We start from the raw sequence: 16,026 nt of genomic DNA, 5'->3' as shown, positions 1-16,026 counted from the left end.
CTTCCACACCTGCTGAAGCAAGAGCTCTGGCAGCCAGGGAGGGGGTTAAAACTTTCCTTTTTCCCTTTGCTTTTCTGTGGTCCTTCCTCAGACTGTTAAATTCCACATGTTTTCTTTCTGATTAAAGGAAAAATCAGAGTGAGAGTGCTTTTGGCTCTTTTGGCATGTGGTGCTCTATATAAAGAGAGGGAATAATCGTTGCTCCGTGTGATAAAACTGGCAGCAATTCCTAGCACATGCCTTTAGTTTTTGTCTTTCCTTCCTGCTGTTAATCTTGCACAAGCAAGAAGCCTCTGCAAAGATGCTTTAAAAGTGCAGTTGAATTTGATATCCATTTTTCCAGAAATCAGCAGCGTGGATCAGAATGCATGAGGTGCATCCTGACAGTGTGAACTCATTGCAGCTCTTGGCTTGGTTCAGCAGTCTTTGGTTGGATTCCTATTGGGTTTGCAAGACTCCTCAGACAATCTGCTGATGAAAGTTCCCCTCTTGTCTGACTTCTTTTCTAAGAGTTCAGATGTAACATCCGCTCCTCCAGTTTTTTCCAGACCATGGATTCAATCACAAAGTCTTGATTTGTTTCAAGCCTCCAGTGTGCTGGAGGTCTGCCAGATCCTGTCCACAGAGGAGGAGAAAAGGCTCTGGAAGGACCTTATAGCAGCCTTCCAGGACCTGAAGGGGGCTACAGGAAAGCTGGGGAAAGACCTTGTATAAGGGCATGTAGCAACAGGATGAGGGGAAATGGCTTTAAACTGGAAGAAGGTTGATTTAGACTAGATATTAGGAAGAAATTCTTTACTGTGAGGTGCTGAGGCACTGCAACTGGTTGTCCAAAGAGGTTGTGGATGCCCCCAGCCTGGAAGCACTCAAGGCCAGGCTGGATGGGGCTGTGAGCAACCTGGTTTAGAGGGAGGTGTCCTTGCCTACAGCAGGGAGTTGGAACGAGATGATCTTAAAGGTCTCTTCCAACCCAAACCGTTCTATGATTCTTTGATCTGTGGTGATGGAGAGTGCCCAACCTGCCTTCAGCTGCTCCCTCTCCATCCTGGGAGCCTTGCTGCCAGAGTGGCTGTGAAAGGAAGGATACACCTTGGAAGGTGTACTAAATGAGCTTTTGTGCCAACTTCCCCAGTTTGACTGTGTGCAGCCAGTGAATGATGTTTTATTCCTCAGGACAGCAGTCTGAAGAGGAAGAAGGACTTGTTTTCCATGTTTCCTTTATTTCCTGAAGATGTCTGCTTCAAATGAGCTCCCACCATGTTTCGAGTTAAGCGTACAAGTGAAATCTTGGCTCGTGGTCAGGTCCAATTCTTCTTGGGCTGATGCTGATTTTACACATGGCTAAGCCCATTCATTCCATTTGGGGCAGTTACCTAATTACCAGGAGCCAGAGAGTGCAAGCTGGCCGATGATGTGTGCTGCCTTTTACACGAGCAACACATAATTTGAACACTTTTAGTTTTTTTATATGCATTGAAAGTGAACTCTTGCCACTAAGGAGCTTCACAAATCCAGATTTTTCATGTAGAAAAAAAGCACTGCTTGGGTTTTTTGAAGTAACTGGCTCTTTGTGGGTTCATGTTGGCATGCCCCATTCCAACAGAAGTACATTGCAGGCTAGACTGCCAAACTCAGGCCATGTAGGGTTGGGTAATAAGGTGTATGAGCATCAGCTTTAATGATCATCTACCACAAGTAGATAGTCTGTAATGATTTCATTGCCTGCTCTGTGATCTGTGCTGCCTCATGCCACCATTTCAAAGAGCTCTTGCTTCAGTAGTGGTCCCCAACTTGCATACATCTATGGGAGGAAATGCTTAGAGCCTTAACATTTTCATAGATCTTTTGGGGATGATAAAGGCACCTGGGGATTGAATGGGATTTCTGCTTGTGAAGCCCATGACCCTGAGTTACCTGGCCCTTAAGCAGGTAGTTTGGTAAAATCCCTTTGTACCTACGGGGACATCAGGTTTCTGAATGGGTAGATCTGCTCTAATCCAAACGGGGGTGAGTCCAAAACTGCCTCTACACCTCCGAATTTCCTCACCTGGCAGTCATTTTTTCTGACCTCGCTTTTACATTTTGATACAGTTCTTCCCGTATTCATTTTTCTTTTCTATCTGCTTCACTCGGTGTTTAAAATAAAACCCCGAAGCTTGAGAGATGAGAATGACATTTACTATTAAATGCTGGAGGCACAAAATGTATCTGTTATGTTTCTCAGGAATTGTGCTTCTGTGCTGTGGATGCGTGAAGGGTAAGTTAAACCTGAGAGCTGCCCTCGCTGCGAATGGGCTCCTATCAAATACTTGTCAAAATAAACGCGTTACTCAGCTCCTTTGAGGTGCTTACAGGGCCATTTCAGCGCACTCTCATTTACCCACAGAGTGAAACTGCTCCATCTGTCAATAACCATTATTCATGTCCCTATTCTTAGTAGCAGCCCATAGTGAATGTAAACACGTTTACCTAAATTCTGTCTGCAGAAATATCTGTGAAATTCCCAATAACGTCCGTCTCCTGAATCTTTAACTTCAGTATCCATTACGGCAGTACATCAGAAAGCAACAAGGGCCTGAGCAAAACTAATTTGTCACGAAGAGCTCCATCATCAGCCAATGAAGACTTTGAATGATGCCTTCAGTTTAGCATTTAGGAGGAATTCAGGTTTAGGAGATACTTCTGAGTGCCTGGAGGAAACCGAGGCCATTTCTTGATGAGGCTCCATTGGGATGGGTTAATGCTTGGATGAAATAATCTCAGTGGTCTTTTCCAACCTTACTGTTGATTCTGTGCCATTTCAGACTCAACCAGAGGAGGTTTGCTCTCGAATGATGCTCACTCACATCCACACCCTAAGAGCCCAGATTTTGTACTGTCACCACTTTTTCTGTTTTTCTGTAGGATTGCAGTTTCTTCTGCAATCTGCATACATGCCTATCGGTGCAGATGTTCTTTGTGTAATAGATAGGGTGGTGGCACAGCCTCCTGCAGCTGTGGTGGGAAGAAAGCGGCTGTGGCTCATGTTTCTGCACTGAGCTCATTCCTCTTGTTGCCTCCGCATTAGGAGCAGCTGAGCACAGAGCCCCTGGGAGTGTTTGCCAAGGCATAGGAGCCCAGTAAATTAATTGGGGTGTGCTGATTTTGCCATTCTTGGTCATAGGCCAGGACACCATATGCTATGTAAGTCCTTTTGTGGGTCCTGAAGGACTCTTTGGCAGCTCAGACCTCGAGTCCTGTTCCTTCAGCCCCAGGCACACCCTGCTGCTGAGCTGAGCTGGGAGCTGTGGCTCAGGCAAGGTGAGAGATGGGTTTACCTGTGAATTTTGTTCCCTGCAATCTGGAGAGGAGAAACACAACTGAACGTCAGCTGCTTTGCTGCCCTTGAGAAAAAGTATATTCACATTAAAAAAGAAAAGTAAATAACATGTTCCTGTTAAGTGCCTGTTAGTTATACATATTACATCTAAAAGTAATTATCATTTAATTAGCAGTTTAGCAACAGTGGAAGGAGATGAAGTCACAGTTGCATTACATTTATTACCAGTAGCAAGCAAAGGGCTGTGGTCCCATTTGAAAACTATTGGGATTAGGATTAGGTATCATATGAAGTGAGCATGTGCAGATGGACCTACAGCCTCTGCCCTCCATCCTGGGTGCTCCTAAGGATAAGCATTTGCTTTTTTATTGTTATTTTTGTCTTTTTTACTTCTCCTGCACCAAACATTTTGTTACAATAACTCAGGAGTCAGAAGTGCTGAAAGATCACATATTGGAGGAAATAACAAAAAAAAGAAAGCTTTCAGCTTCTTGCAGGTGGAGTTCCAGCATTGTGTGTCCTCCTGCCAGTGGGGTTTTGGAAGCAGTGCAAATGCAAATCCTTATGTCTAAAGCTATCTATAAAGCATTGTCTCCTCGAAGAACTGGCAGTTTAAAGGTGTTTGATGGCTCTTTCTGTGTTAAATCCAAGCATCCTGGACAACTGATGAAGGCATCTCCTGCTCTGCTCTGCTTGACGAGGTGGATTTTAGTCGCTGCCAATTAGCAGAGAGGAGGTTTGAGTATTCTTCGGGTGGAACTTTGAAGCCAGTTCCTAACGCTGCCCCAGGGAGTGCTGCTGCTAGCATAGAATAAATAGGTCTGATTTGCATGTATAAACACTAACCTTTTAATGAAAAGTTCACCTGAGACTGAAAACTCCCGAATAAGCTGTTCAGGAGGGCACTTCCCACTTGCATTGAAGAGGTGACTGATAGTCAATAACAGGAAAGGACCATGACCTTCTGCTGATTAATCTTTAAAAGGTGTGTGCTCGCCGTACATACCTTGTGTTAAATAGGAGCAGCTTTCCTGTGTGCAGCGTGGGGATGCACAGCAGGGGGAAGAGACTATGATTTGCTTTCACCTCCCAGCTCAAATGAAAATTGCAAGCTGCTTTATTTTGCTGTGATTTTATTTCATGTTGGTTAGCAAGTTTTAACTGAAGTAGATACAGGAAAGCATCTATTTTCCTCATGTAGACAAAACTTTGTGGCTGAGCACCTTGATTTCTCATAGAATAGTTGAGTTGGAAGGGATCTGCAAGGATCAAGCCCAACTCTTGGCCTCACGCTCCCAAAATTGAAACCCTGTGCCTGAGAGCATTGTCCAAACACTTCTTAAGCTAGCATGCATGGGGATGTGATCACTGCCCTGGGGAGCCTGCCCATGACCACTACCTTCTGTTGAAGAGCCTTTCCCAACTGACCCTCCACCCTCCTTTGGAGCTCCATGAAGAAGATGCCACTTCTTCATGAGGGCTTGGGGGATGGGAAAGAAGGAATCAAGGATTTACACAACCATCAGCATTCAACAGTGTGTTTAGTGCTGGGTGATCCAACACATATTTTGGTTGTATGTATGAAAATCATGCTCTGTTTTATCTCAGCCTCCAACTCTGAGCCTGTGTGGCCTTTCCTGTGTGAGCATCCCTAATAAATAGCTTTGAGGGATTATTATTACTATTTTCCCCAGTTTTACTTTTGTGGATAAATGGGTGACCATTAGGGTCAGCATCATCAGCTTACTGATGTTTGCAAGTGTGCAGTTGTGCTACAATCCCTTGTGGGACTCTCTTTCCCCATGTTCTGGGCAGGCAGCTTGGCTCATCACTGCAGGCTTTCCACCAAGTGGGTAAGACTGGTTTTCCCCATGAGTGCTTCTGTCTCCAGGAATAGCTCTGCAACTGCCATTAAGCCAGCTAAAACGAAGAACCATCTTTTAAGCTTATCTCAAGGGAGAAGTCTGTAATTGCAACCATTTCCTCAGAACCATTCCCAAACAGACCGAGTCCCGACTGAAGGGTAATTATCAAATTAACCTTCTCCACAAAGTGACTTCTTCAGTGCTTGTACTCTTGAGTTTACCATTTTTTGGTTCAAAGCTGTGCACCTCAAATATTGTGATGCAGCATTGCTCCTTTGTGCAGGCAGCGCAGGACCAGGACCATCGGTCAGCACCTGGCTCTGTTACCAGGAGTCAGGAGTGTGATGGAGAATGAAATGCATGTGTGTGTGTGAATCTTAGTGACTGAGCAACGATCCCTCCCAGATCAGTATGGAAGGGTTTCTCAAGGTTGTCTTCTTCAGCTGAGATCCCTATTAGATCACCGTGAGAGATGGTTGGAGAGCTGGTGTGTGACCTGAGAATCCTGTTTCCATGTGGCTGTGGAAATGGGGTGAGTATATGGGGCCGTGGGTTACGTTTTTCACCTGGCCTTTCTGACCTGGCATACCATGGTGGTGTGTAGGGCTGAGCTTTATTCACTGGGGGTGATGTTTGTAAAAGGCTAAATGGTTTTTAATTAATTAATTAAGTCTTCACATGTTTTGAGGACCAGTGGGATGGTTTTTCTCCCTCCTTTGCATAACGCGAAGGGCAGAGGGTGGGAGCTCAGGGACCGTGGTGCTGGTAGGTGGCCTTCAACATCAGCAGTAGCTTAAAGCTTTACAAAAAAAAAGTGATGCAGATCTGTGGAGTTCTTTGGGTATGGAACTGTAGTTCAGCTGACAAAATGTGTACCGTTGGGGACTGTTACTGCCTGCACATTTTGACTGTCTTAGCAGCATACGTTTGCATGAAATGTCTTGTTAGAAGTGCTTAAGAAAATGGGAGCATGGAGTTGGGCTTTTTTGGCACCCTGTGATCTGAGGTGCTGGGCCAACCTTGGTTTTTGCAAAATAGGCAAGGACGGAAAATGCTTTTAGGTAATGACCTTGGCAGCAGTTTTTAATGCAGCAGGAGAAAATTTTCAATTAGGTTAGAGTCCAGAAGCTTGGACGAGTAATATAAATCTGCTTTAGATTTGCATGCCATATCTTAACACACCACGGGCACTATCAGGGCCTGCACATGGCTTTCGTTGCTGCTGGTGGCCTAAAGCAAGACTTGAAGCAGCAGACTGTGTGATTTCTTACTTGTAAGGTTGTTAGCTGCCAGTGCAGTTGACTTCGGATGACTTTACTTTGGGAGGGGTCTGGCATGTGTACCAGCGGTGGTAGTTAATTCAGCAGATCTAATGCAGAAGTTACTGAAGTGATTTATAAATGCTGCTTCTGAAGACCATGTAGGTATTACACTCATCTGGTAGATGAGATACAGAGAGGCTGAATGCCTCGCCTGAGGTCCTGGGTGAGTCATTTCTTGATGTGGGAATCGGAGCAGCCGTACAAGAAAGCAACAAAGTCAAATGGATCTCAGGCAAGGTCACAGCCACGGCAGACAGAGTAAATGTTTTCAAAAACACATTGTTTTCGCAGCTTCTGTGTCATTAAAAGTTAAAGCTGTATTAATCTCCTGTAAGTGCAGAGAAGGCATTCAATCTAGCATCTCTTTTATGTGATATCTCTTTATTTTTAATTTGTTCCACAGACTCTGTAGTACTTAGCAACAGCGGGAAAATAAACCCATTTGAAACAGACAATTAAACAAGGTCACTGGGGCAGGGAAGCTAGAATTATTCAAGAAACAACTATTGCAGATGCCATCCTGGGGATGATATTAAGCAAGGTACGCCGCTGTGGGCTGAAGTGCCTCTCCTTCCTAGAAATTTTATTGCATTGTCTTGAAAGACATCCAGCTTTTATCAGCCCACACCATTACACAGGCACTGAGGGGAAGCTGAGAGCCTGGCTGACTCAGTAAGTGCACGTAGAAGCCCCTCTGTAGGAGGCAGAAGCAATGTATGTTTCTCCTTCCAAGAGGCATCTCATCCGTGACACTGGGGCTGCTGGGATGGGCATCTTGTGCGCTGTTGGTGATGGCTTCATGCAGCTGCCCTGGTGCTCCAGCACCTTCGTTACTGCAGACTTCTGGAATTGATGACCTGAAGTTTGTTGTTAAAGCAAATCCGGGCTCTGCAGTGGGTGTGCAGGCTGTGTCTGCCCTGCGCCTTTGTTTCTGGGAGAAGCTGTGGGGGCACAGAGGGGTGGGATGGGTGTAGGGAATCACTGGGTCCGATGTGATCGAGCAGCAGGCTTGTTGTTTTCCATTTCATTTTCAATCATTCAGTTCCTCTCCTCTTCCATTTCTCTGGCTGGGGTCAGGCACATGAGATCTTGTGGGATTAACCCAGTTCTACAACCAGAGGGATCAATCCTTAATGCCACGTGATTGTATTTAATTTCCACGTCTATTCTCTTCTTAGAAAGCTTTGTTTTGCAAATCAGTCTTTATTACACAACACATTCACCTTCCCACAGATCAAGAAATATGGAGGTGTATAGCACTACAATCATTTTTGTTTGAAAATTGGGTTCTTCGTTTTATTTAGAGCCAAAAGAAAATTCTCTTACCATAGCTTGCCATGTAAAATTAAGTGAAGATGATCACCTTAACCCTGATGTAGCCCAGAAAATAATTTATAGGATGCTACTGGAAGCTGTGTACTTACTTTTGCTAAGTTTGTTAATATAACTGAAAATTTTGATGTTATCTGCGTGTGATGTCAGCTCTCCAAGGCATTTCAGCTCTCCAAAGAGCATAAAGGGCAACCAGGTCTGGTGGGAGGTGTCCCTGCCTGTAGCAAGGAGTTGGAACTAAAGGTCCCTTCCAACCCATTCTTTGATTCTGTGATGATTGTTGGATGGTCACTGTGGGATCCAGGCACAAACCCAGCACAGGTGAGGAGTTGATTCTCCTCAAGGAGAATTTTGGGCTTCATTGTTTCCTGCTGAGATGAGGCTCCCAGCAGTGACCCCCAGTTGGAACACAGAGGTACAGACAGGCAGCAGAAGAGGAAAATAGTGCATATTTTGTATAAGTCTTAGATTTCAAAATGCAATACATGATGTTTGAGTTTCATGTGTTGAGTGAAGAGTGGCAAACAGAGACGTCAGTGGCAGAGGATGCCCCTCCATGGGGTGAAAGACCATCACAGATGTGCTGTGTTTGGTGCTCTGTCTCCTAAAGCTTTGGGATTGGGATGCTGTGGGAAGAGCAGCTCTGTGACTGACACTGATCATAACAGCGCCTTCGTGGGAACTGGGTGCCCAAGCAAATTCTTAAAGTTCTCAGCCTTCCTGCACCTGTATGACCACCAATTATTATTTTTTTTTTGTATCTTTTTTTCTACATATTTTATAACTTGCGCTTTAGCATAAAATTGGAAGCAAGATCCAGTTGTGTAGGAAAATTAATTTCCTTGAATTGAAGAAGCAATCTACTTGAGACTTTTTAATCATCAGATGGTAACTGTGTGCTAAAGAAAGGAAGACCATTAACGTAACTTAATAGACTAGGATAAATGTTTTCCTCTGTACCTTCTTCATCTTTATTTAGAGATTCACGCTGAGGATATTTCATAAAAGCTGTTCTTCTTGACCTTCTGTCACTTGCAGCATAGAGGAGCCAACAGAAATAATGGCAAGGATCTAAGGCTTGGATTTCTGGATGCTAACACAACGATTGTGCTAAACATTTCTGTTCATCCTTTCCTGCCAAATTCTGCTTTTCCTTTCTCATTAAAGCGAGCGCAGCGATCGGGACAAGCAAATGCATTGAGCTGAGCTGAGCTGTGTGATTTTTAAAAACAAACTGTGTTAATGCTTTTAATTAAGGGGCAGAGAAACAAGAGGCTTTATCAGCTCTTTGTCTGCAGGCCATAATTTCGTGGCGGATGGGCTGTTATTGTAAGCGTCTACCTTTTTGAAGGATTTACTGCAAAATCAAATGATGTTTTTATTTAAATAGTTGAGCATTGCATGATTCTCATTTATTAAATATGGAGGCATTGTTACAAAGAAGAATGTAGCACTTAATTTGTATTGCTTGAGGGAGCTCGGATCCGCTCGGGAGCGCTGCTTTGCATGCTTTGTGGTGTCGTTTGTTGAAAACAGAAAGCACAGGAAAATGAAGAGGAGGGAAATGTGAAGGTGAAGTTGCAAAATCCCCATCAGGCTTTTTCTGCAAGCATTTCTGAAAAGATCAGGGACTCTTTGGTCTATAAAGAGAAGGTATGTTGCAAAATAATGATGAAGAAAAGCTTTCCTGGGCAGCAGTCGAGGGCTGGTGTTGGCAATTTGGAGAAGTTCTTTTTCGTGGTCCTTTCCAATTTGTCTTTTCAGAAACGGCCAACTGGCTGCCCAGAGAGGCTGTGGATGCCCCGTCCATCCCTGGAGGTGTTCAAGGCCAGGCTGGATGGGGCCCTGGGCAGCCTGGGCTGGTATTAAATGGGGAGGTTGGTGGCCCTGCCTGTGGCAGGGGAGTTGGAGATTCGTGATCCTTGAGGTCCTTCCAACCCTGGCCATTCTGTGATCCTGTGTGATTCTGTAATGTTGTTGAAAAATAAGGTTATTCAATTTGTATTGGTAAAACCCTTTGGCCGAGAGGTTATCATTTTGTTGTCAAATGCCACCGTGGCACATCCTGTGAGTGAGCTGGGCTCCTCATCCCTACCCAGTCAAGCTTCCATGCTCAACTGTTGAGGGTTGAAAACCTTGCTGATCTGGGGATGAGTTCCCAGTGCTCCAGATGAGGTCCCTCTGTCCCCCACATCTATTCCCCATGGGCTGGGTTGTGGCTGCTCTGTATAAAACCAGGGCAACTTCTTTTTAATTGCAGCAGGTGATCTAGGATAACGGAGCTATTAGATTTGGCATCTCTAATGTGCTTATCGTTTCAAAAGAATTGTTTCTACTAATGGCAGCTAACTTGCTACAAATAAAGCAGGAAAATGGAAATCTTAAGTACTGGAGTGGCAGTGCATCATGAAGCATTACATTGCTTATGGGAAGGAAAAGTGAGCTGGCTGTCAGGGACAAAATCTATTGGAAAAACTCCTCTGATGGATTCTGATGTTGACTCATTTAATATGGCAGCAGCATTCAGCTGTTCTACCAGTCTATTAAAAGTATTAAAAAGCCTATAAATAATAATACTTAAGTGGCTACAGCTCTTCATCCGTGGCTCCTCTCGCAGATGTGGGTGTTTTGTGCAGTGTGGATGGCAGGGTTGAGCATGGGCCTGATCCTGTGAGCCACATTTGGGTATGTTTGAAGATGCTTTCCCCCTCTGCAGTCGCTGGTTGCTCAGCTCAGCCTTCGGTGTGCTCCACAGCACGGAGAGCCCATGAGCTGTGCTTTGAGCCAGGGCTGGGAGGCTGTTCTTTAAAATCTGCAGTCTTGTTTCCCTGTTTCTACCTCAGAAACAAGTTTCCTCCAGAAATCATGCTTTTCTAAGTGAATGCAATTCCCAGACACGCGTGCAACCCCCTAGCATGCAAGCCTGCTCCAAATCACGTGAGGTCCTCAGAATGCAGAGGTGGTGGACCAGCTGTCCTGTATGGTTCTCCTTGCTCAAAGCAGCATCATTTTGTTTGCTTTGTGTGGGCAGGAGGGGTCCTGAGCAAATAGCAGAATCTTGGCAAGCCTTAACCTGCAAAATTCCTCATCTCCTCCCTGCTGATCCTTCCAGTTGGATACTTGTGCTGTTTCTTTTTCTTTACAGCATGGTTTGAAACAAAAGCAAGTTAAAGGAGCAAATGGTTTTTATATTTCTATTTTAGTATAGAAAATATCCTGGGGAGTAAGCTCTCTGCATACCATAACCACAACAGATTAGTGTGTCCCCAAGCAGCAGGGGCACAACGATATGGCTTTGTTCAGTGCCGTGCTCTGTAGCAAAGTGTAATTTTACAGACAGGGTCACAAGTGTTTAACCACTCACAAAATGCCCTGAAACGTGATCTCAGCTTGCAGAGATCAGAACAGCATCTTCCTCTCAGGGAAGCTGTATCAGATGGAGATGCAGTCCAGCGTTTTGCAAAGCAACGAGGGAGGGCTGCTTTATGTGCATGTGGCAGCAGGGGTGCTTAGTTATCACCACCACCTACCCCGTCCTTGAAATTGCATGGTTATTATAAATTAACCCCTGACACTGAGTTTTTCCTCAATCTTTCTGCTGTTACACTGATGTCATTGGTATTGGTAGGACCTTTCCTGTTTTTTTTTCTGTTATTTTCCTTGCCTGGGCACTGCTTGGCTGCTCCTGCAGCAGTGTGAGCTGGAGGGCACGGGGGTTCACAGGTGAGTGGGAGAACTTCATCTCCAGCTAACCTCAGGCACTGTAGGTGTTGGTGGGACTCGGCAAAAGGCCCAGCAACGTTTCTGCAAGCAGTTGTCCTCAATTTTTAAAGGATTTGCTTCTGTTTTGTGCTCCTCTATAGCTGATAGCAATGCCTTCATGATATATTATAAAGATCCTAAGTAGAGACCTCTTTTCGTGAATACTAATATCTGTCCCGAAGTCCACTCTGTTACTGGATGTGCTGGAACAGAATAAGATGAAGGAAATACCAGTGTTTTATTTCCTTTGCGCAGGGGGAATGGAAACCCAAAGATGGTCCCCTTGGTCCACTGAAGGTGGAAAGCTATCAATAATTTGTTGCATTTCTGTTGTTTTTCTTTTCGTACAGGACGCCAGCGATGATCGGTTGCTCCTTCGTTGTGCACAGGAAATTCTTTGGAGAGATTGGGCTCCTTGACCCCGGGATGGACGTGTATGGAGGGGAGAACATAGAGCTCGGCATCAAGGTTTGTGCCACAGCTGTGAGCAGAATCTAGCATTACTTAAGGAACCAAAAGCAAAACTTCAGCAGGTTAACACAGTTACTAAAACATTTCAGGTGAATTGTTGGCTTGCTTTAAAGAATTTATATTTGAGTTTAAAGGTGAAAATGACTTGTTTTCAGGGGTGAGAGCAATTTTTGGGGGCAGTATAAACTGACCTTGGTCAAGTTGTCACGTTGGCTGCTCTAAGCCATAAATACCTTCAATATCAGTAGAAATATGGCGCTGTTTTAGGGTGGAAGTGGGACTCTTGTGAGTATATCAAGAAGATATCATAGAAGCATTTAGCAGTTGCAAATAAAATGTATTCTTAAATAGGCAAAGCTTTTAAAAGCGAAACACTAACAGCCATGTTTTTAGAGTTTCCTCAATAAATCCACGAGACGTTCCTCGTTGCAGCATCTACTGTGACAACATCACTTGATTGCTGCATGCAATATTAGACGGAGTTTAGTGATTCAAATGTGTACATACAGTGAAGTGATTCATAAGCAATGAATTCTGTGTACAGAAGCAACCTGGGATGGAAAAGTCTGTGGAGGTTTTTCCAGACATGGTTTGGAGTACAGTACTTGTATGTTAAAAGGCTGATAGGGAGAGACTTGAGACTTATAGCTGGAAAATTGAATTGACTGTGCTGTTGTAAAAATGAAAAATCATTGTTCAGTTCATAGATTTACCAGAGGATATTTGCTTTGCTGGCAAATCAAAAGAAACTTTAAAAATCTATTGTTATTGGCTACAGGGAGCAATAATCTCATTTAAACAAGGGAGTAGAAATTAAAGGCTTTAAATATGCCACATAGCTCTTCTCCATATGAAGTGATTATTGTGTATCATCATGCAGCTCGCTTCCTGGGTCTAGAGAGATCCAGCTCCAAACTAAGCTTCTCTTGTGACTATCCTAATTTGTTTATCTATGGTTTTTTTTTAATATCATCACTATGGAACTAGTCTTCTCACAATTAATAATTTAACCCATCTGTTAGGTTTTGGGGGGATTTCATGGAAGATTGGCTTCTTAACTAGAAAAATAAGATGATGTCTCAGGGACAACTGGGGAACATATGTCGTCTTCTTTTTCACGTGCTGAACTTTTTAGAACCATGCAATAAACATCCTCTTGGAAAAAGATAATCCCTCTCTTCCTCTCTTCCCCCAGTGACTCACCCAGGCTTGTGTTTGCAGCCTGTGTGTTTCCCTGCTTCTTGCACACGCGTGCACTGCATGTTCTGGTCAAGACTTTAAAAATATTGGTGGTTTTGAATAGACAAAATATTTAGGAAATCAACCTTTTTAGGCAGTAGGTTTTCAAATATCCCTGAGCTTTTAAAATCAGTGCAAGTGACATCTTTGGGCAACTGGGAGTTCTTGGCACAGTGATCCCATGTAACGTAAGTTGGCCACTGTCAGGTAGCTCATGTTGAGGGGAGAGCTCCCATAGATGCTCTGTTTACAATTGCCAGATATTTTTACTTCTGCTGTACAGTAAGATTCTGTTTATAAGTAGTTTACCCAGGGCTAATCGTTGGCTGTATAAGGAAGCAGAGAATTGTTATGGTTTCACACAGAACTCGGGGTGTCAGATGGATTTAAGCTTTTTCCAGTCATCCTGCAGCTCAGAGATTGTCAGCCCTTCCCCACATGCCTGCGACCTTCCATGGCCAGGGTCTGTAACAACCATCTCACGTCATCAGTAATGTGTGACTCTGATGGAACCAAATCTTTTCCTAAAGGTTCAATTTGAATATAAAATGTCGAAGCTTTTATTGCTGTTTTTGTTTGTTTGTTTTGGCTGCAGTCAGAGAAGCAATTTGATGCTTCCATGTTTGTTGTAGTGATTCTCAGATGAAAAATATGTACAGAAAGGATTTATTTTTGTTTTGATGGTGACGCAGATTCCATCCTGAGAATTGTGGCAGTTTTAAAAACATATTATTCTTGTATTAGAAAAAAAATTGCTCAAAGAACAAAAATGAGATAATAAACCCATTGAGGCTTTGAGAACAAAACTGAAAAATTACAGTGTTTCAGGCAAAACCACAAGCTTTTTACTGAGTTTTAGCATAATTTTTAATGCTAAAATTAAAGGTAAGTAATCTGAATAACAAAATGCAATAAATAATTGAGGAGACTGTCCTAACCTTGGAGGGCCGAGGCTTGATACTACACAAGAGTCTCATGAATATATATATCTGTTGTATTGCATCTTTGTGTAGGGGAATATTTGCAGATCGCACTTTCAGTTGCTGATTTTGGTCAGCTCAATGAGAACATTTCTGTGTGAGCCACTTAAAAAACCCAAACCCCATTGCTCACATTCATGAGGTAGCTCCGGGCTCACTGCTTTCCCTTACATGCTGGGGAGCATCCTTGGGTTGCTCAGTTAATAATAAAGCCATTAAGCGTGTTCTTGCCCTAGGCAAATTCTTGTTCTGCTCACGGGTAGCTTTGGCCCCGACATGGGGAACATGTTGTTCTTTGTATTGTCTTTTCTTTTATCACTGGAGTCTCTCCAGAATGCTGTGCTTATTCTCTCCTCTTGTCCCTGATGTCCACTCCTTCACTTCCTGAGGCAGAATCAACTCTAATTCTCCTTTTCTTGGCAGAGAGCACAGAAGTCTTTGCTAAGCTAGGTGGTGTAGGCTAATATTTCAACAGAGAGATTTTCAACACTTTTTTTTTTTTTCCAAAGTGTGCCTTGCAATCTTGCAATCATATTATAAGCTCCAGGTCTTTCTCACTGTGTTGACAGCCACAAGGACCCCATATTTGATCAACCAGTCCCTGAGTTAATGCCTCCCAACAGCAGAGTGTTGGTGGAAACCGCCTCCCTGTGCCTGCAACTGGGTAAACTGCTGGCTGCATGGAGCCCACAGAGAATCATTCAGGTTAGAAAAGGCCAAGATCACCAACCCCAACCCATCCCCACCATGCCCACTGCCCACGTCCCTCAGTGCCACATCCCCACAATTCTGGAACACCTCCGGGGTTGGTGACCTCACCACTCCCTGGGCAGCTGTGCCACTGCAGCATCACTCTTTCTGAGGAGAGATTTTTCATAATGCTCCACCTGAACCTCCCCTGGTGCAGCTTAAGGCCATTACTCATCAGCGTGGGAAGGATGCGAGAAGGCTTGCATTTTTCTCCCAACATCAGAGAATGGCACCAGAGTGAAGTCATACTTCATCTTACTACATCTCTTGGGGTGTTCCTTACCCATGGGAATGCGACTTGTAACGTGAGGATATTTTTCATTTCATTGCAGTAGGGATGTGGCATATAGGATTTTGTCTCCCATTTGTATTGGTGGAATATGTAGCTTCAGTTTCCAGCTGTGAAATGTCTGTAGCTTTCAAATAGCCTCACATCTCATCAGAAGGAGCTAAGCAGCACAAACATCTCCTGAAAAATTGCCATGGCCCCTATCACTGACCTGGTCTCAGTCCTACCACAGGAATATGGAAACATGGACAACTCTGTCTCATCGAGATCCCACTACCCATCCCTGGAGCACAAGCCCCAGGCCCCAGAGCAAACAACTGCTCTCCCAAATCCAAGCTTACACCCAGTCTCTTCAACCCATTGCTTCACTGAGCAGATTTTGTGAACCTGGTGCCCAATTCCTGTCTCTTGAAAGCGTTGGTGCTGCCCTGGATCCGTCTGTCCATTTTGACACAGGGCCTTCTCCAACCACCTCCTTTCATTGAGAGTTTTTATTTTATTTTAAGCCTGTTTGTGGCTTTTAGGGACTGAATGACAACACAGGCAGACTGCTTCTGCAGCATCTCGCTGATTCTCTGCACAAAGGGTTTCGTGTATGTTCATGGTTAGTCACAGACATTCGCTAAAGATGCTCCGTGAAATTGTGAGTGTCTGTTTGAATAAAGATGCAAAGGGCTCTTGCGTGACTGTTGCCATG

At 44.1% G+C, this 16,026-nt stretch overlaps 1 protein-coding gene across 1 annotated transcript in view; it reads left to right on the top strand.

The window, feature by feature from the left end:
* GALNT17 (polypeptide N-acetylgalactosaminyltransferase 17) overlaps window positions 1-16,026 on the top strand; it is a 185,420-nt gene that overhangs the window by 105,202 nt on the left and 64,192 nt on the right. Inside the window, exon 6 of the mRNA XM_085240767.1 lies at window positions 11,951-12,068. Coding sequence (XP_085096893.1) covers window positions 11,951-12,068 — 118 coding nt within the window. The remainder of the gene's footprint in view (window positions 1-11,950; window positions 12,069-16,026) is intronic.

Source organism: Meleagris gallopavo, chromosome 21 (genome assembly GCF_905368555.1).
Source record: "Meleagris gallopavo chromosome 21, MGAL_WU_HG_1.1, whole genome shotgun sequence".
NCBI classification, from domain to species: domain Eukaryota; kingdom Metazoa; phylum Chordata; class Aves; order Galliformes; family Phasianidae; genus Meleagris; species Meleagris gallopavo.
The sequence above is the reverse complement of the archived record's forward strand: the minus strand, read 5'-3'. Positions and strand labels throughout refer to the sequence as shown.